This window comes from Temnothorax longispinosus, chromosome 8, assembly GCF_030848805.1.
Source record: "Temnothorax longispinosus isolate EJ_2023e chromosome 8, Tlon_JGU_v1, whole genome shotgun sequence".
NCBI lineage: Eukaryota > Metazoa > Arthropoda > Insecta > Hymenoptera > Formicidae > Temnothorax > Temnothorax longispinosus.
The window spans coordinates 5758499-5780421 of NC_092365.1; the positions used below are offsets into that span (position 1 = coordinate 5758499).

General features: G+C 37.9%; 1 protein-coding gene across 8 annotated transcripts in view; it reads left to right on the top strand.

The window, feature by feature from the left end:
• Positions 1-838: 838 nt before the first annotated feature.
• LOC139818020 (twitchin-like) overlaps positions 839-21923 on the top strand; it is a 111002-nt gene continuing 89917 nt past the window's right edge. For 5 of the 8 annotated variants that reach the window (XM_071786417.1, XM_071786418.1, XM_071786422.1 and 2 more), the window contains exons 1-7: positions 843-1363; positions 11433-11967; positions 12394-12415; positions 15377-15539; positions 16743-16884; positions 19765-19900; positions 21176-21379. In XM_071786417.1, the coding sequence (XP_071642518.1) occupies positions 11655-11967; positions 12394-12415; positions 15377-15539; positions 16743-16884; positions 19765-19900; positions 21176-21379 (980 nt within the window). In that variant the 5' untranslated portion in view covers positions 843-1363; positions 11433-11654. Of the gene's footprint in view, positions 1364-11432; positions 11968-12393; positions 12416-15376; positions 15540-16742; positions 16885-19764; positions 19901-21175; positions 21380-21923 lie in introns of all 8 variants that reach the window. The other 3 variants (XM_071786415.1, XM_071786416.1, XM_071786414.1) reach the window with 2 other exon arrangements.

The following is a 21923-nucleotide window of genomic DNA, read 5'->3' on the forward strand; positions in this document are numbered from 1 at the left end:
ATCATATACAATATAAGCATAGTTTCATACGCTGTAGAAAATTTCATTTTTGCGAATTCGTGTAATTCGAATTTTCGAATTCTCTACACAATCATTGTCCGTTAATTTTCTGATCTCATCGTATAAAAGCAAACATTGTGTAACAGTGATGCGCTAGATATAAGAACTAAGATGAATCTCGACGTGGGCACGTGCGCGTCGAGATTACGAAAGAAGTATAGCGTATAATAAATGCTTTTTCACGTCCTCTGCACTGAGCGCATATGTCTGTCGGCACTTACTTGGGAATCGCGATACCGCGACCTTGGATAATTCGCCAATGGTACTTTTTGCTGCATAATATTGCTGAATTGCATAAAGATCTTGCGTGCTGAAAAATAAATGTTAGGTAATTTAAGTGATACAAAAAATATAAAATATTTAAAACGTTAGTTATTAGTTTGTAGGAATGTATTATTTACGAAATTATAATTAACATATGAACCTATTTAGGATGCATCAACTTCAGCATGAAATCGACATATCTGTGTTCAAAGGCAAAAGAGTTTTAAAAGGTAACATTTAACTGGTGGGTTTGAGTATCATTATCTCTCGAAATCATTATTAAAAAATGAAACAGACATCGCAATATTGTTAGGGCAAGATTTTCAGGTAGCAGCTATTTGTCAGCAGCGCCGCACGGAGAACGCGTGTCTGACCTAATTGCGTCGTTATCACTTATCGGACGTGACTTTGTGTACCTCGGCGTATTGCACATATAGCGTCGCGGCGCCCGCGAGACCGTGGGCGTGCGTACGTCTCGACGGGGATGTAAGACAGAGGACTCGGAGTAAGACGTGGTAGTGGCGACGGTAGTGGTGGTCGTGGTCGTGGTGGGCGAAACTCCAAGCCCCCGAGGTAGCTTCGCGATACCTCGCGCGTTTAGTTGGCGCGCGGGGCCCCAACGATTGGGACGGCCGATAGAGACACTTCGTGCAAGTAAAAAAAGAGAGCAGGGTATACGAGAGACACAAGAAGCGAGACAGCGACGAGCGACCGCACGACGAGTGACGACGACGACGACGACCCAAGACGAAGACGAAGACGATCGAATCTGAAGACAAGGGTGGAAGGAGTCTCTCTCTTAATTTTTTTTCCCCCCGTTTTGTTTCTCGCGCGAGCTCGCAGAATTCTCGAGCCGAGTCTCTCCCGAACCGAGTGTGTGCGTCTCGTTGTCTGCCTCGGGGGGGTTGGGAGTGATCCAGGAATAAAGCGACCGCTCTTGCCGTCGTCGCGGGTGTTCCGAGGAAGAACGCTCGGCCGGGTGCCGGGGCTCGCACCTTCGGAAGGGAAAAGCGCTCATCCTCACCCGGAGACGCTTCAAGTAAGTCTCTCTCGATGATGTGCGTTGGATGATGCGGATGTGCGGATTTGTGTGTGGCTGCGAGGGAGCGTGCGTGACGATTGCGCCGGATTCACGCGTGTCAGTGCGACTTCTTTTCACACCATTATTGCCCGAGTGACCAAGCTCTCCTTTCGAATTTATCCCATCTTTTCCCCTTTCGTTCCGACCGCCTGTTAATGTTGTTAACGTCGCATCGAGGGCCGCGTGTGGATCAGTGTCGAAGTGTGAGCAACAAGTGACGGACTCGGTTTCGCGCACGCTCACGCGAGTGATTCGTCGGGGGTAGGTGAGGGGACAAGTGGATTGAGGAGGTATGTCACGCTCTCACGACAAGTTGAGTCCAGTAATCCCTCTAGATCAGTCATTCAGACCGTAGATTTCCCTAAAAAGAAACTTATTGCCTCTACAATTTGACTATTCTATTTTGATTTAGACTATAAGTAGAAATTTATAGATGTAGGATTGCTTTTTTTGCCTTTGTTTCAAAGATTGAATATTATTAATTTAGTAATATGCCAATGTTCGTTGAGAAGTTCAGTTGAGTATATATTCAATTATTTTGAACTTGGAGAATCGTAAAAATTACACGTGTCACCTAAATTCACATATTTCTTTTAATATGTGTATTAAAAAAATGTTTTATAATATTTTGACATTAAAACTATTCAATGGAAGTTTCTTTTTTATTATATAATCAGATATTTCAGCTGGGAAAACAGATGTGTCGAGAGACGAATAAATGTTAGAAGCTAGGTGATCAAGAAATGATAAAGGGCGACAGAAAGCAAGTGATAACAATCAAGAATTAACATTGTGACATTTTCTAGCTTTCATTCTCGCTTAAGTTTTGCATATTTTAGAAAAACTTCACCTTGCTTTTGACTTCTACTTTTATTACGGATTTCTTAGACACAAAAACAAGATATTCACGTTCATCACGGTGGCATGTTTGGCCTCATTTTGGAATAAACATTGATTCTAATCTTCACTCGTTCGCGTGATAAACAGAGCGTTAATTTCGAATCTTTTACTGTGCCTTAATAATTCCCTTATTGCGTCCTTGATTATTTCGTCGCTGCTTCTTCACTTTGTCTAATTATTCGATTATTAAAAGAAATCGGGCTCGAGATTGTAAAAAATCCGAGCCCGAGTTTCCAATAAGCTCGCGATGCAGACGCGTTTCTTGACGATCCTACTTTACATGACTAATCGCTACGAGTTCCGTCGCGGCAACGGCGGCGGCGACTATTCGTAGACTACTATCTAGGTATCTAGGCTCGGAGTCCACTTATTTTTAGGAGGGCGTAATGTGAGGAGCGGTTCGTCGTTCCTACAACCATCTTTTCACCCGTGTCGTTGTTCCATATGTCGTTTCGTCCATCTTCACGTCACCGTGCCGTCCGACACATTGTCTAACGCATCATTTGCCGCCTCGTCTTCTCGCCGACTTCCTCTCCTCGATCTGTCACGGCTCGTATTTGTGCGTTAATTTTGGGAGGCATTAATAGGAAGCATTCATTTCATTTGCCCGCTTCTTCTTGTACCATCTTATTCCAACTGTAATTCTAATCGTACGATTTATAGGAATTCAGATTTACATAGGATTTCAGATTTATCGTTATCAGTTAGTTGTCTTTTTCTTATTGGTTTTCCCATGTTCGTTAATAATGAAACTTTTTTATTAGTACTTGTTTAGTAAAAAAGAAACACAAATTAAATAGAATAATAACACGTAATAATATAATATGTTTGCATTAGATGTGCCAGAAAACCTATTCTGAAAAAGAATTCTATCAGGATACTCTGTCGATTATACAGAATTTTTGAACATATTTATTTTGCAAAAGCTTTTCTCGCTGTTGTAATCATCGTGTAGTCATCGCCGATGCTATAATTTTTTCTTTCGACTTATAGCGATCGATGAGAACCCTGGAATGTTTGACTGATTTAAAAATACTTCGCATACCGCGAGTTCCGCGAGACTCGTTGAATCCGGAGAAGCTGGGCATTTGAGAACGCGAAGAAAAAATAAATCGTACCTACATGTGTGCATTGCAAAGGAATCTAAAAAATACAATTACATCCGATCGACGTTAAATGCATTATTAACAAATCTTAGGGGAAAAAAAGAAAAAAAAGAGAAAGCAAATTAATAAAATTAATTATCTATGTAATTTCACTAAAAGTCAGGGAAAATTTCAGAAATTAGCATGTTTTAAAAATGAATAATAAATTATTAAAAAATGTCAAACGGGTTATTTTGACCCCCTTGGTAGTTCTAATGTTAAAGATATTGGAACGAATAAATTTCTTTTGCAAGATCCATGAAATTTGATATTAAATGTAGGATCTATGTCATTAATTTATGTTAAACATTTAAAGAGTTTCGCTTTAAACATGCAATATTTTTTTTAATTTTCAATGCTTTCGATATAAAACATTCAAGAGCCATACTAGGAAAAATAAATATAACTCCACGAAGATTTGATAGAGATTTTTAGTTAAATTTTTTTTTTTTTAGGTAGATTTAAGTATCAATTTGTGATTATATTTAAATCCTCAAAATCTCTTGAATATTTTCTCTTGTAAATGGCTCATAAATTACTCGAATAGTTTATTAGGTGCAAACATGTTTAAGTACATTACTTATAATCAAAGTTAATTGATATACGATATTTTAATTGATTAATCATTCGATGTGTTATATCGATCGTATTTTTGGATGCATTGTCGAATTGTAGCATTGTCAGCCAAACGGCTCGTTTCACCTGTTGATCATCAGAGTCGGTCTCAGCGTGAAAGGACTAATATTATTCTTGGCGGTGTTTGCCATTGTCTAATGATTTCAATCGATAAATTTGTTTCTCCCCTTGCGTGGAGAGAAACAATTATCTCAGTCTCGTAAACAGTAGGTCTCGTAAATTCGCTCTCCTTGTTTCAATGTAATTTTTAATAAGAGAGAGAGAGAGAGAGAGAGAGAGGGAGGAAAAAAAAGGAAAAAAGAGTCACATACAATAATATTACATATACTTTTAAATTTTAATAAAATAATAAATAGCAGCACTAAAAAACAACCTAAAAATATGCATTCTTAATGCCACAATTGTTATTTATTAAATCATTTAATAATGAACGTCATAGTAAAGTTGCAATTATTTGATCGGCATTGATACTTTTTGTCAACAACCCATTTTGTTTATTTGTCTAGTCATGCAAGGCTAATCTGATTAACTTATAACAGAAAGTTGACCTAGAAAGCGATTTGTATTCTTGACCCTCGCTCATTTCAATATCGTTAGATATGTTAAATGGCTCAACAATCGTTTAGTAAACTTTAATAACTTCTCCGTTATTTAACATATTTTATTACGTCGTGCATTCTAATAATAAAGAGTTACATTTTAATACGGTCGACTGAAGTCGTAGTGTTTTTATATTATAATTTATATTATGATTTAAATCGTCGCTCTAAACCGTGTCGTTCTAATTTCAATATTTTATCACGTCTAAATTGTTATTATATACTTATATAAATTATATACACAGATGACGTTCTTATTTTATTGTACGGTATCGCAACGCAATAATCTAGCAACGTTGATATTAAACACGCCAAGCGATCTTTTCATCACCCGCGACCGTTATTAAACATAATTCTTGATTTTGCGGCCGGACGTTTTGCCGCGTTCTGCCAAAAAGTCGAGTGCAAAACGCTTGTTTACAGGATCTCTCCGCGTTTTATCGCGGATAGATCGGGATGTCGATCGGCGATTTTAGTGCCGCTGCCGACTCGTTTGAGTCAGTCGGCAAAAATAGATGCGCGGTGCGTCGCAAGTAACGCGGTCAGTAGTATAAGCATATGGTAGAGTGCGCCCGCGAAAATGCATCGTACTAATAATTATAACCCCTCGCGAGTAGAATTTAGTTCCGGATGTGACTTCACCTTGAGCGTGGAATACTATTGAGAAATGAATCATCGTCATGCGACAAAAGTTCCTTTAAATAACGTTAAAAAATCTCAGAAACTGAGATTTCTGAAATTTAAATTCTTTGATTAGGTATCTCCAAAAATATAATCCGAGAAATATTATTATAATCCATTTTTTTTATTCAAGAATTACATTTACAGTACAAAGTAATGATTCAATAACGACAATGATATTTAAGCCGTCTTTGATGTGTTTTAATCTAAACTTTATTATAATTACTATTATTGCTGTATTTTTTAAATAATTACTATTATTACTGTATTTTTAAATACAATCCTTTTTTTTAGTTAGATTAGAATTGTATTCTTTTTTTTTCTGGGAGGAAGCATGTTATTCAAGACGTGAATCATTCTATTACGACGCGATAGATTATATAGTATAGATTGTTAAATATTTTCAGGTTACTCATTTCACATTCCTAAGACCGAGTGGGCACATAACAACAGGCTTATTAGTCACCAGATTAAATGACTAGTTAATTCGATTAAAATAGATGCGGTATATCGAGAGTTATTGTGCGTAGTAACGTTTAGTCATAACCGTATATTTTGACAGAAGTATACAAATTTTAACATTATATCAAATTTTACCGTACGAATCTTAATAATTGTTTTGCACGTTACATGTCAGAGTCACATGAATATACTGTCTCGTAAATTCACGACGGCGAAGAAAGGAGATTGTTTCGCACAATGCACACGCGTGGCTTAGAACCCTGCCAAAAATAATTGTGCGCCTTTTTAACGAGGCTGGTTCAATGTCAAACGCTCATTGAACGTTTATTCCCATTGCGAGATTCCAATAGCTTACACTGTATTGCTGTGTCCCATTCTTATAAATTCTTGTTCTTCCGTTCTTTCACTTTATCTTTTATGCCCTTTCTTTTATTAATTATAATATACATCCAAAATATCGTTTCTGTTTTTCTATACAGATTTAGTTAGCGCATTTGTTAAACGCTTAACGGTAATGTGCTACATTTTTATTGGGTCAGAGTGTCAACAAATATGTATTGTATCACAAATAGCCGGCAGAATTATGCCAAAGTGAAGCAACGCTTTCTATATAGGTAGCCAGCAAAAATATTAGGTCAGTTGGATACCGGCATTCTCTCACGTACAATGTACCGACATATTCGAGGATTTAAATAGCATATTTCTCGATGGATACATGCTTAAATTGTAATTCTGAAAATTGTTTGTCGTTTCGCTTTACTTAAAAATCAATGATATATTATACAAGACAATAATATAACAATCAAATATTTGTTTTAATTTTTTATCGTTTCTTCTTTTGCATAAACAATTTTCTTATTATCAAAAGACACGAACGTCCCAAGATCATTTCTGTTTTATTTTTAATATAGTAAATAACAAGCTGTACACATTGCTTAAAATACATTGCTAAACTACTTACATTATTTAAGCATTCAACGACAAGCTAACTTAATTTTTGAAAAAAACTGAAACATATATTATAGACTGAGAGAAATAAATACTTTTTGTAATATGAGAATTTTAATAAAATAGTTATTTGTGTAACAAGTGAGGTAAGATGAAAATTCCCGGGTGCGGAGCTTACTCGCCTTCGGCTCGTGCGTAAACTCCGCACCCGGGAATTTTCATCTTTACACACGACTTACACTCCCTATTTTATGTTGCAAGTGCCTGGAAAGTGGTTTATCACGCACGCGTAGCGTGAGTAATGGGGCACTTTCCATGCACGTGTTGCATAAAAATCTTTCCCGCACTCATTGCACTCTCAAATCGGTAAACAGAGATTAATACGACAAAATTTCTACAAACCTAACGCGTTTTTATCAATATTTGCTAAAAGAATACTCCAAGGTGTTGTCTCGTATTCGGCAACGCTTTTCCATCCATTTCCTTTTCGTTTCTGAAAGATGTATCGTCGGATGACAAACGCGGCGCGAAAATCAGACAACGGGCGAAAGAGGCGGAATGCGAACGGGCTGTTACGAAGTGCAGTAATCTCAGGAATGTATGTGGAGGCCACTTGCCAAGTCTTTACTTGTGACGTTGTAATACTCGCGCCGTCCGTTTTGTATGCCGTTTCGTCGGTCTCCTTAAGTTCTCCCTCGCATCTGTTTAGTCTCGTCAAAAAAAGATCAACCACTGGTCGTAGAATCTGTGTCGACATTATACCGTTTCTCCTGGAATAATGCAACTGTGAAAAATCCGTTAGAAGACCTACATTTGCAATTAATCATCAAATTTTTTACCTGTTTCTGTCAATTAAGAACAAGCGCGTCTTTGGAATTTTTTTCTGTGAAAGCTTCAAAAGAAAAAGAAATAAATATAAAATAAGAAGATCTCAAAACGTTGAATTTTCACTAATTTGACACGTTTAACGTCGAATCGGTGATTTCTTTATCTTTTTATTTGTATTATGACTTATTTATCTGGCACTTTTTGGGACAGCGCGAGCGAAGAAGAGCCAGGCGTATCATATTTCCATCGCCTGGCTGGAGCTGACATAATAGGATAATTTGTTTCACAATTTTGCAGCTCGGACGGTGGCAAGCGACCAATTACGCGAATCTCACGTTACCGGAAGGATATCGTGTCGTGTACCCAACGCCTACCCTTGCACTTGGCAGTCTTCTCCCGGCACACGTCACGCGAAACTAATTCATACTTTCCGAAACGATTGTCATCCATCGTCAGTGTTTGCAAGGCTTCTTAGGCTGCGTTTCGATATTCACTGCCAGTACTGAAAGTCTATATAGTTCATGTCACATATACTACAGATTTTCAGTATTGGCAGTGAATATCGAAACGCAGCCTTAATCACGTTTAAAACAAATGTATTATCTCATGTTCTATTTATAATAGAAAAACTATATAGATAGTTGAGCCCACTCAAGCTTGCAGTTTCTGTCATATTCGTGAAAATTTAACACGGAATCCCAGAAATAATTTTTTTATCTATAGACACCGAAGTACAAACTAAATAGAATGTTGACTGTCCACGCAGTTGCTCCAATTATTTTGTAGCTACAAGCAGTTCGAAGTAACTAGCTTAATTACTTCGCAGTTAATCACAAGCGTGTTTTAGTTCAACAGACTTCCAAACGATAATTTCCAACAATGAGATTTTTCTCACTGATTAATTGAAATGATATAGAATGTTTATCGGTTGTTAGGAGATACATCACGGAGGTTGGGCGAGAAAGACAGGTGCAGGAGACCGGTGTCATCGTGCGTTAAGTCACGCGTCACGCGATACGTCACGCGAAAGTGATCCGGCCACGAGTAGCTGGCGAGATCGCCTGAGGCTGAATCGACACTTCTGGCACTTGGAGGCGTCGCGCGGTGCCACGGGTCTCAAAGGAACGATTGTCCGGACTTTGCGCGCGAACGCCGCGAACATATTACATCCGACGGGGTTGTATCGCGACCCAAATGTATGCGACTTCCACGCGAGTTTAGATGCCAAACATAATAACCGATTACCAAGATAACTGGCCCAACCTATTTTCGAGCCAAGAGCCGCATTAATAATAGTGGCCTTACGTCATCCCCCGTGCACGGCTCCCTCGGCCTTGGGCGCCTCGCGGGAAAATACTCGCTCTCCTCGGGCACTTCTCGGTCGCGCGGATTCCGCGAAAATTCGTCGCTCGCCTCGCTCAATTTGCAGTTAAACGCGGCCTGCGCTAATGGTCCTGCACATCGGCAGCGACGGCGACGACGTGGTTCGGGGTGCAGGTCCGTTCGTCGCAGCCGTCGCGCGTCGCCGCGCACCGCGTTGGTTACCTGCCGAAAATAGGCTCCCCGACACTCGTAAATTATGAGGTCCTTTCGACGCGGCGGTTGAGGAAAAGCAGGCGTCGCTCATTCCCGGTGTTGCAGTATTTCGCGCGCGAAATTATTATTAGAGCGGCGCAAAAATAATTCGGCAATTCATATTTCGGATTCTGCGTCTCGGTAAAAGAGAATCGGCATATACGGTTCTTATACTTTCCTCGTAGCGCGTAATAGTGCTTGCTGCTTACTGTTCTGAAGAGAAGATTTATATCGAGCGAATTAATAATTACGATCAGTGGAGAAGAAGAGAGAAAGAGTTCAAAATATTTTTAATTATTTTATTGATTTTATATGTACTTTTCGAGGCATATATTGTAATATATGAAGGGATATTATTGCTCTGAATGAATGGCGTAATTTTTTGGAAAACTTTAGTTTCTGCACCTTTCAAAAAATGACTTGAAAATACGGACGCTCGGCAAAATATATCACAGGGAGCACTGCGATAAACCATACTGAAACATTTAGCACTCACGCGCATTATTTATCGTCGTATTTTGGAAGGACTCGCGTTTTCAGCGTCTGAAAATCGTAAGTGCAAAATCGCGATCCACGGCCAAGAGACGAGGAGCAATTTCGGGCTCCGCTCGCTTTAACGCGAGATTACGCGACGCACGATGACCGTTCTGTACTTCCTTAAATTATGTAAACGTCTATTTTGAATTTGTCATACGATAAATCATTCCTGGACGTTTTTTCAGTGGTCGTGGCCGAAGAGTCGCTTCATTTCACTGCTTCCTGGCGATCTTCTCTTTTCGGAGATTAATCACAGCGATAAAACCATTTAATTTCAAAGGCGGAAACTTTTATTTAACAGATAATATTTTTTCCAATGTTTTCACAATTTTGTCGTGTAACTGATTCTTTCCGTTACGTAACGACTGAGGGTCAAAAATTGTTTTTGCTCCAAGTTCCTTCGTCGTTATTACGTGTTTCATTCATCTCGAATGAATACCGACGCAACGTAGGAACCTCATCACGCGGTACTACGGTCGTAAGGTAACGCTAAAGAAGGCTAAGTATAGATATCCGTATAAAAATAGCCGCGGTTGAGGCAACTACAGATGACAGCGACTCAGACTGCCAAGGTTTACTGAACCATGGTGACTAGACACGAAGTATAATCTATGCCGTCACAGCGAACTTTAAACTGCAAATGTTTGATATCGAGCAAAGCAGAGTAACACTAATCTTGATATCGAGGTGTATATAGTCATTGTTCGATAAATTAAAAGCCTTCAAAGAAATAAATCCTCTGAGATAAAGATATTATAGATAATTAGATCGTATTCCTTGATGAAAATTTCAATACTGTAAAGTTAATTACTAATTGTTGAAAATTAAGAAATTTTAAAAGGACATTATATCTAATTTTATCTAGAAAAGAAATATAAATTTATCGAAACAGATGACTATATCATTTCTTCGTTTAATAATCTATTCTGAAAAATAAATTCTAAATAAGCTATTTTATTTATAATTAATTTTCTCTTAATATATATTTTTAAATTTCTCATATTAATATCTTTGCTGCCACGTGTATCACCGGTAATAATTAAATTTTTATTTGTGCCATATGCTCTTATTATTATTCTGTATTTTTCTGGTATCTGAAAAGGCATAATGCTTTTATGGTGGCAGTAAAGATATTAATATACCTTCTAAAGTAATTTAAAAATAATAAATAAAATAAACTAGCACGCTCGTATAAATATAACAATTGGTAAAGGAAAGGCCAATATAATCGAGCAATAATGAATAATGGATGTCAATTTATATACTTATTAATCACATAATGTAAACAACGGAACGTTTCGACTTCACCGAGTCTTCTTCAGCCGTACAATAATCGCAATATAATTCCTAACTAACCATATAAAATTCTAAACCTACAGAGCCACATCACCGTTCCATTATTGCTCGATTATTGGCCTTTCCTTTACCAATTGTTAAAAATAAAATTTAACGTTTTAATATTTTTTATATCCGAGTTTTATGAAAAAATTAGCTTTACTTTCTATATAGAATGTCCCAGGTTTTAACAGCCAAACTGTGTCAGTTCTGAATAAAAATAAGAAAAGCATGTTATATAATTACAGTTTTACAAAAATTTTATTAAAAACTTACAACAAAAAAATTTGAAAATACAATGGTGTGAAATTTAGTTGGCCTTAAAACTTGGGACATTTTTACATTAATTTCCATACTAACATTGTATCCTTTTGCTTCTAGTATTCTCAGAAGTTTGTGGGAAGCGAGTAAAGGTGGACGTCGAGCTCAGAAGAAATCCGCGACAGAAACAGGTTGGATGGTGCCGCAGGCCGGCGCCATTTGAACCGACGAGCTGGGCGAAGGAAACGGTTTCCTTCCTTGGGTCGCGGGTGTGAACGACACGCAAACGGGACCGGATTTTCCCGGGTCTCGTAGGGACAGGTGCGAAGGCGTGCCTCCACGATGGGGGTCGCCGACGACTTCGCGCCCAGCTTTACGCAGAAGCCGCAACTGCGGCAGGAGGACGACGGCAATCGGCTGATATTCGAGTGTCAGCTAGTGAGCTCGCCTAAACCCGACATCGCCTGGTTCCGCGGCGAGACCGAGCTCAGCGAGGATGACAGAACAAATTTCAAGATGCAGAGCGTCGGGACCAACAAGTTCCTGGTGGTGCTCGAGCTCGACGACGTCATCGAGACCGACGCGGGCCTCTATAAGGTCAAGGCGAAGAACAAGATGGGCGAGGTCGCTGCCTCCATCAACCTCAACTTTAGTCGTAAGTATTCATATCTTACATTTCTATTTTTCCATTTCCTATAATAGTTATATTTTTTGAAATAATAGAGATATTTTTGTAGAGATAAAGTTACACGTATTACGGAATTATTTAGGCTAGCCTGCACGCGAGATATTTCGTTTATAGTCGGTCTTACTGATTCGTCTTTATCTACTTCAAATTCTAAAAAATAGTAAAATGATTGATTGAATCATGATTATAATTAATAAACATTTATAAAATGAGTTAACTATAGGATTTTTTATATAAAAATGAATTTTGTTTTTAATTTGTAAGCTAAAAAGTATCGGCGGATTTAAATATCGATTGCCACTTGATATAAATTTTGCATACAATTTTTTTTATTTGAAACTTCTTTAAAGTAAATCGTTTCTTGAGTAACATTTTGCCGTTATATTTTTCTAGCAATGGATGAGCCTAGAGAGAAGTAAGTCGGTGAAGTTTGTGAACCGAGAGGAAGACTCGATTTGTCGCTTCTCCAGGCTCTGTTTAATTAACTTGTTTTGCGCTTCGCGCTTATGGACTAATGCGTTTCTTTTTATTATTTCGCTATCGAATGTTTTTCCGATTTATTTCTGCCTTCCTCGCTTATTTCGTTGTCTTTCGTTTTTTATTTATGATTTTAGCTGCCGATCAATCCGTTGGGAGAGGGTGAGAGCATTACTTACGCTGTGTTTTGCAACTGTAGTAATTGCCAACTTGATAATTAATTTATTAACATTAATAAAATTGATATCACATTGTTTCTCCCACAATTTTAATCAAGAAAAATATCAGATATGACGATAATACTAAAGGAAATGAATAATATCATAACATATGTGCATTTCCGGTCTTCAATTTATCGAAAACTTGAAGAGAATTTCTTGTAGATTTTAGTGTCAAATAATTTCTCCATTGATTTCCAATCCTGATTTAATTCTTCACAAAAGAAAATTGATTACAAATTTCTTGAGAATATTACGGAAGTTCAACACGAAGTTTATAGGAAGTTCCTTGCCTTCATGTGAAAGTTACGTGTAAAATTTAGATTTCTTTGGTGCATTATTTACTATTGCCGCGCTATCTCGGCCGATAACGTTCGAGTGCACGTTAAATCGGCCTGACCGAGAATAACCGTCGCGGTATGCCCGCTATTTTCGGTCGCGCGTTCGCGCCGCGCAATCCGACAGAAATCATGACGGCTCGCTGAGCGTTAGCTGGACGATCGGCCGCTTCTTACCGATCCGCCTACGCAGACAGAACGGCAAACGCGAATTGCGGATGGAAATAGAATTAAGGTCTTCTAGTTTTGGACACACCGCTCGTGTCTCGCACACCGCAATCTGACCACAAAGTGGCCGAATTATTTCGGACGTTGTCTCTCGTGAGAAAGAAATCCCATTAAATCTCATAATTATAATTATAAATGGTCAGATCGAGAGAAACAGACAAACGATTGAACTATAACTGAACTTTGACGAAATTCAACAAAAGGGTGGAAGAGTAGAAAAATAATAACAAGTTGCGTATCAAAATTTTTAGAATGTTAAGTAATAATTACAGAAACGTTTATTTATATTTAATTTGTATAGTAAATAGACTCAGTATGTTTAAAAGTTTTAAAATTATACACTAAGCTGCATTTTTTGTATTATTTTTCGAAAAAGGAGAAACGTTTCTGTAATAATTGCATAATTATAAAGCGGTTCGCGAAAAGTTATTTTTATCTTCGTAACCGTTTAATTATAATAACAACGATTCACTGTCGCGGCCCAGCTGCGTAAATCAGATCAATCGCTGCGGAGATCTTCGTTGCGGTCTCTGCACGAGAGCGGAAAGCATTTATCAGTTCTCAAATCTCTTCTCGCACGCCACTTGCAGTTATTCCCGCATATCTCGTTACGACTTTAATGATTTTCGAAGATAATTCGAAACTGGGTCGGGAGTGCTCTTTCGAGACGGGCTCTCTCGAGACGCAGACGGCGGCGACGAGCGGCTGTATTTTCGGATCGCATCGACAGACGTGATTCCCGTGAATTTCTAAAAGTAACGCGAGCCTTTCCGCTTCCACGCGTCTCCCGAAACGTGTCGCAGTTCGCGTTCCATGATGCGTACCGAAAAAAACAAAATTTCGGTCAGCCGCGAAAAATAATTGACCCGAAAAACGTAAAACGCATTCGCGTATTTTGAGCGACGAGATTTTTAGCGTTTTGGCGAGCGAGTTGATTCGTCAAAAGGGCGGAATCGCCGAACGCGAACGAAGGTTCGCAGCCTGCGAAAATCGAATCGATCTGCGATTGACGGAGAGTGAAAGTCGAGAGAAAACAGCTGCAGCCTACTTCTCCTCGCTAAACTTAGCCGCAACGGCGCAGCCGTGCTAATGCACTTATGGTCCATTTGGGATGCGAGTGTTAGGCACGTGCCTCTCGTCCCAGCTCTCAATTTTCGAGAATAAACATCGGCGCGATCGTAACTCGGATCGCGCGATTCCGTTGCAAAGAGTAATTTATTTAAAGAGAGATGGTGGTAGGAGTAGTAATTTTGTTTCTAATTTGCAAAGAATTCTATACATATATGTATAAAAAAAAGCTGCAGATTAAAAATCTGCGACTTTAAATAACCGACGATAAGGCATGATAATCACTTGATTGATTTTTTTGAGAGAATTAAAGAAGCGATACAAAACGTTAATGTGAAAATTTTACAAGAGGAAATTGTCTTTAAGAAATTATATTTAGTTTAAAGCTTTAGATTTTCTGAAAGATTTTTCTGAATCGAATATTTAACCGTCGACAAAGAGTATTGGTGCCAAGAAAGACAGTAGTATCAATTGTAATGGCGATGTACCGGATTTTGAAGTGGTTGTTAGCTGTCGGATCGCCATCAGAATAAGCTGTTGGACGAGCCTCCTCTCGTCAAGAAGGATCCACTAATCAAAACAAGAGTTATTTCTGGCAGCAATTCGCGAAAAGCCGGGAAATCTCACAGCTGCCGCATAAGCTGCTCTTCTCTCATTCCAAATATTACCACCTTCCTTATCTTCGCATATTTAATCTCTGGAAGAAATCCTAATTACTTTAGAAGTGGAGACGTTACTAATTCTTTGTACTAACTTTTTAGCCACATTGCGTGCGTTTGCGTACTTGAAGCATGCGATTTGCTAATGACGGATGTGATCCCTGTGTCTTTCGATTCGCTAACGCGTTGGTCGCGATCGCGAAATGAGATTGAAATCATCAGCGACACGTTACGGTATGTTTGTGGCGCAACCTGTGTTTAAATTTTCGCGTCGTTTCGCGTCGTGATTTAATTCAACCGGCGCGACGATCAACGCTTTAGCGAGCGATAAATTTTCGGCGCGAATACATTTCCAGACTTCGTGCGACGTTTATTTTGCGCTTTGCAGACAAATTGACGGCATCGCGCCGACTTTCGCGAAGAAGCCCGCGATTAGACAGGAGGACGATGGCAAACGGCTGCTGTTCGAGTGTCGTATCACGGCCGATCCCACACCGAAAATCACATGGTTTCACAGCGGGAACATGGTCAAAGATTCGCCAAGGCATAAGGTTTAAGATTATAATTTATCCCGTATAGTTTTAAGCCTATAATATATATCGCACGATATAAAGTTATATGCAGTAGGAACAGGGAATAAGACAGAGAATAGAAATAACCACATTTCAATAACTTACCAAAAACTGTATATCAACGCAATGGAATATGAAATAGGCCTTAATAGGCAATACAAACAGAATTTCCGACGCGTTGGATTTCTATTTTCTATTGCCTGTACTTGACCAATCACAGTGATTCAGTTTTATTATAAGTTGAAATGTAGTTATTTCTGTCGCCTGTCTTATTCCCTGTTCTTATTGCCTGTACCTTTGTATTGTTATGATACAGGCTTTAGAATAATATAAACTTAAAAACGATTGTGGCGATCGTGGCGCAGAGAGATGTGCGTTGCTCTAATAAGTAGAAGAACTGAAGATACGAGGTTCAAATCCAATTGGATTTTATTCGATCGCCACCTTCCGCAAGGAAGAGGCAACTCCGACAGAAAAGATGTTGATCCCGGCTAAAATATCTAATGTTCTCGATTTAATTTGTACATTAGATATGTATCTTATTGTTAGTCAAGAACATTAGACATCTTAACCCGGACATCTTTTTTGTCGGGAAGTACGAGGCCTATCCGATTTTGCTTGATAAAGAAAATTGAGCAGGTTTGTGTCACTTTGTGCTCTTCCAAATATCTGATGCATATATATATATATATATATGCAGAGAGATCACGATGCTTGAAATCGAGCAAAACGACTAATAACAAACTCAAAAGAAATTGAATAGTAAAATTATAATTTAATTTCTTCACATAGTGAGATTATATCTATAATATGTAGTAGGTATGATATTAAGTTCCCCAAATAGTTTCTAGTTCTTACTTTTGCTTAAATATTTTATATAAATTCTATAACTTTTTAGAAAATTTCTCAGATTTTTCACAAATGCTGAGAAAGTCTTTTCTAGAATTCTTCATATAAATTTTAAAATATTTAAAAATTTCTCGTTATGTAATTTCCGAAGAAAATTTAAGATCTAAAGAAGTTTGAAGTATTTTGTAAAAATCTTTATAAACTTGAAATATAAAACATTCTTAAAAATATGGAGATATTCTGAGAACTTTTTTCAGGGAGGAAGGAGAGTTAGGAGCGTATGCGAAATCATTAATTTGAGCTCCGTAATAACAATTGTTGAACTGTTTCCAGCTGACCGTCGATAAAGATGGCCACTCGTATTTCGCCACTCTGGAAATAAAAAATGTGACCGTCGAGGATGCTGGCAAATATAAGGTCACGGCGAAGAACGAGCTCGGCGAGTCTAACGCCACGATTTCCCTGAATTTCGATAGTAAGTATCTAACGATTTTGCGATAAATAACCACAAGGCACAAACCCATATATACTTCGACCGATGATCCGCTTTACACATCCACCTGCTTAATTTTTTCACAAGTATACGCTCGATATTTTATTAAAAATAGGGGGTCGATTACGGTTCTTGAAACGAGGTGAAAATTACAAAAGTGAGGAATTCACTAAGATATCTATGATTTTATTGGTCGAAATCTAGTAAATCTGTTCATTTTTGTAATTTTCACCTCGTTTCAAGAACCGTAATCGACAAGTTTCCTTACGCCTTAGACTAAAAAAGAAGTTATTCTTAACTTTAATTTGTTTTTTATATCAACAAGCAGGTACTTAAAAATATTTAATTTTTGTATTGACAAGAAAAGTCTGCTGTAATTTTTTTTTCATTCTTCAGTATAAATTTTCCTAAAATTTTTTAAATAATTTTTTAATGAAATATTTAACAATATCTGATTAAACTGTATTTAACTTTATATTTCTAAAGTAACAAATAACGTTGTTCCCCTTTATTCACTTCCGCGTTGTCTTGAAGCGGAAAATAAAGTGGATCATCGGCGCCGTTCCTCAACTCTTCTCTCACATTCTCACTCGGGATGTATATCGATGATTCTCTTTCATTTCTGACACTCTACTTCATCTCAATTTTCTGCCCTGTTTATCTATATCCTTCATGTTGACTCTACACCAAACGTATATATCCGCAGTTTATATTATTTAATTTTTTTCCGTTCTCCATCAGCAGTTCCATTCTTCAGTCTCTTTCTACTCTTTCATTGTAAATTGCCATAATAATGCGGAAAACCTTTATTTTTTAATGGTTTGTCTCGGTCGAGCGATGAGCACGTATCGATGTCGGCTCGACGCGAGCCACGATATACAGCCCGTTGATTTGATCTTAATCGACTAAACGGCATTTCTTTTTCTTTTGCGAGAGAAAACACACACTTGGTTGTTTGTCTCTCACGAATTTTGCACCGTAAAAATTAAGTTGCGTAGAGAGCGGACCAGAATAATCAACTTGTAACAACGCGTGTTACTGCTGCTTCAATCACGTATTAATTCGAATCGCATCTCGCGCCGATTGGGGGATATACACTTGCGTCTCGAGACGAGAGCTTTACCATTTGTACCGAGATGCACGAGATGCGATTCGCAATATTAGCTTTTAAACATTATTGACGCTTTGTTAGGTTGCTTAGATGACATCTTTTCTCTCTATTCATACGATCACGTTTGCCGTGTGTGAACATCTGCGAGAAGCCTCCGTTTGCACCGGCGGCCTTCGGATGCACCATTCAAGTATCATTCGCACACACACGCAAACGAAATTTAGGTGGTGGTTAGATCTGCTAACGACATATATTTCCTTACTTGCATTATCGGTTTTGATTTTGCAATTTCCTGGATATATTACGTTCTTTTAGCCCCACAAAATTAAATTTTAATACTGCTGCTTATAAATAAAACATAGTACCCTATATAATTATAGAATCAAGTTGGATTATATAGTTCTATTAGTTGCGAGTACATTTCACACAATCGCATTTCATATAATATAATGAAAATTTTATTTACACATAAATAAAATTCGTTAAATACATACGCTTTTATGGAATTTAAACTGGCAAGTACGGAAATATTTTTTTGAAAGACAGTTAAGTATATAGTTAACGACGACGATTCTAATATTGTATATACTCACATGCGTCTTTGTCACATGCTTCACTAGTCATTCTCATCGGCTAATTCGCTCGTAGAGATTTTTTCTGAGTAAAATAGAAATGTTTGAAATTATGTGTTGTTCTGTCATACTGTACTATATAATCACGTCACTGATTAATACCATGTATTTTAATCGAACACAACACATGGAAACACACTACTTCCTTCGCGGTATTCGCGATTTCAACGATATTCATCGTAATTATTGAAGATGGAATGATGAAGTTGAAATTTCTCGATTAACATTAATGCAATCAAATTGTTACGTCGTTGTCAAACGGTACATATCACACCACTCACTCACTTGCAAACAGCGTTTGACGAAATGCTTGTGCATAATTGTGCAGTGTTCCTATTTTCACTTAACCGCGCGCGCGCGTACGCGTCCGTCCTCAAAACGACGTACGAGAGAAATGGAGCAGGTGACATTTCGAGAGCACAGATTTTACGATCCACCAAGCGAAACATTGCGAGTAGACGGAAGGAGAGTAGAGAGAGCAACCTAATTCACAAGACGTCGATCTCGGCAAGGATCGTGAATCCTTGAACGTGTATTCCTGAGCGTTGGTTTCAGCACACTCGTTATATGCGACGGTACGAATAAACGAAGTGCTCGAATAACTGAATCGATCACGAGATAAAGATTGAATATCGAATGGATTAATGTAGATTAAACTGCGACACTCTTATTTAGAGGATAAATGTTTATAGTATGTCTAGAAACTTGAAGACCATTCAAGCCAAATCGATACGTGACTCCCGATCTCGCATCGAACTGCAAAATGCTTCGCGTATTTAAACCTTTCGCTGCTAAGTCATTTTTTACGTCTCTAAAATTTAGTTGAAATTATAATTTTCCTTCTTTTTTATTTCTCTTCAGTGGAAGCAATATTTAAACGGTAAGTTTAGAAGAAAAAACAGTAGTTAAAAAAAAAGTTTATTTTTCACACTTTATTCCACACTTTGAGATATTTATATATTAAATTCAATTGAATTAAAATTGTTTGTGGGTTAGCACTTTAATTTAGAGGCGATGACGCGTGTCTGAAGTCGAATCGTTGCAGCGAAAGGATTGAGTAGGCAAGCAAGCGTGTGTAAGAATAATTCTCGACATGTCGATCGTTTGTGTCGAACGTAGGCGACGAGGCACCCGTACCGGATGACGGTATTAAACCTACCTTCACCGAACGACCGGTGATTAGACAATCCGACGACGGTAACACCATCACCTTCGAATGCCGACTTGTCGGCGATCCGAAACCGAGTGTCAAGTGGTAAGGCCTTGAGGTCCGCGACGCGCGTGAGGAAGTAGCGTTGGAAAGTGCCGTTGTTGAATCATCGGAAGAAACGCGGGTCGAAAATTCTCAATATCGATTGAATAGTAAAATTAAGAGAAGAAATAGCGCGTCGAATTAAAATTTTCTTGAAAACATTGTCTTCTAACGAATAAACCGGGCTAACTATAAGAACCAGCGCGGTAAATGATGCGCGAAGGTTAATTTATTTATATTTTTAATTTACATATTTTCCAACCTTTGACTGCGTGCCGACTAGATTTGTCAGACTTAAAACACAGCTCCGGTTGGAGTAGTGTAAAATTCCCCTCTTTATACCTAATTAAATCGATTCGATTTAATTTTTGATGCTATATGCATTTAAAAAACTGTAAAGAAATCATTGCGAAAAATATTACTTCAGCCAGGGTGATTTCTTTACAGTTTTTTAGATGCATATAGCATCCAAAATTAAATCGAATCGATTTAATTAGGTGTAAAAGGGGGGGATTTTACTACTCCAACCGGAGCTGTGTTTCAAGTCTGACAAATCTAGTCGGCACGCAGTCAAAGGTTGGAAAATATGTAAAATAAAAATATAAATAAATCTTTCGCGCATCATTTACCGCGCTGGTTCTTGGTTAGCCCGGTTTATTCATACGGATTTTCCATTGGAACTTATACCTCAAATTGTTTTCTAACATTTTTTGATGTTCTGGGTAAAGAATTTCTCATATTTTCTCAAAAATTTTGTAAGAATTGAGACTCATGAAAAATTCTGAAAAATATATAAAATTTCTCAGATACTTTCAGAAATAATTGGATGAGAATTTTCAGAATATTTTAAGTATCCATATGTATGAAAATTTCTGATAAATTGCACAGATTTTCACATATTTATTCAGATTTGTACAAATATATGTTGGCAGAAAAAATCTGAAATATTTTATTCTTATTTTGATTTGAGTTTTATTGAAAAGCATTCTAATTAAAAAATGTGAAAACTTCTGAGCATTCTGAAGATTTTTATAAAAATTCTGACTTATAATATGAAAAATTCTGAGACATTTTTTCACTAAGGGTGTAATTACAAAAAGAACGATATTTGAGACAGATATTTTCGAACTTACGTACGATTTCGATAATGCATCTCGATGTATCTTAATTTAATGGTTCAAAGTTTATAAACACGATGTGCACTTCCGAGCGCGTGACCCGCGACGCAAATCAATATACGGTGGTTGTTTCGACTTGGCACGTTGACGGCGATCGCAGGTATCACGGTACCGAGGAAGTGAAAGACGGCGGGCGGTTCAACACATCGCTGGAACTCGATCAGAAGCTGTACCACCTCGCGAGGCTGAGGATCGACAGCGTGGCGAAGGGGGATGCGGGGGAGTATAGGGCCGTGGCGAAGAACAAGCACGGCCAGGGGGTGGCGACCATTAATTTGAACTTCGAGGGTGGCGACAGGCTCAAGTAGGCATCGAGAGACGATCTGTTCTGATCTGTTCTCGGCGTTATATTCTGCCGCGCCACGATTCGACACTTTTTCGCGTTCTTCTTCGGCTCGACGCGGCGCGCTGCGGAAGCGCAGCGATAATTTAGTGTAGCTTTCAATGATTTGCAATGCAAAAATAATAATTACAATAGTAGTTGTAATAATGGTCGAATTAGAATTCTTTACATTTATTACAGTCAATTATTACGGACGTTACATATATCGTAAATCGTAAAATCGGCTCTATTTCTCTATTATAAACTAAATAACGACAAATGTATTGTAAAATAAGAAAAGTTAAAAGTTAGTCGATCAGATTATGAATGCAGGTATTCGCACATTCCGTTCACGCTTCTTCCAATTCTTCAATCTTTTTCAGATCATTATATCCAAGCCAAAATCTTTCTTTCTCAGAAATGCTCGCAGTCTTTTTACAACAATTTGCGAATGCCTGCATGTACAAAAGTCGCACGTTCTCTTTGAAATAGAAACGTAAACTACCGTTTGGGATTAAAAAATTTG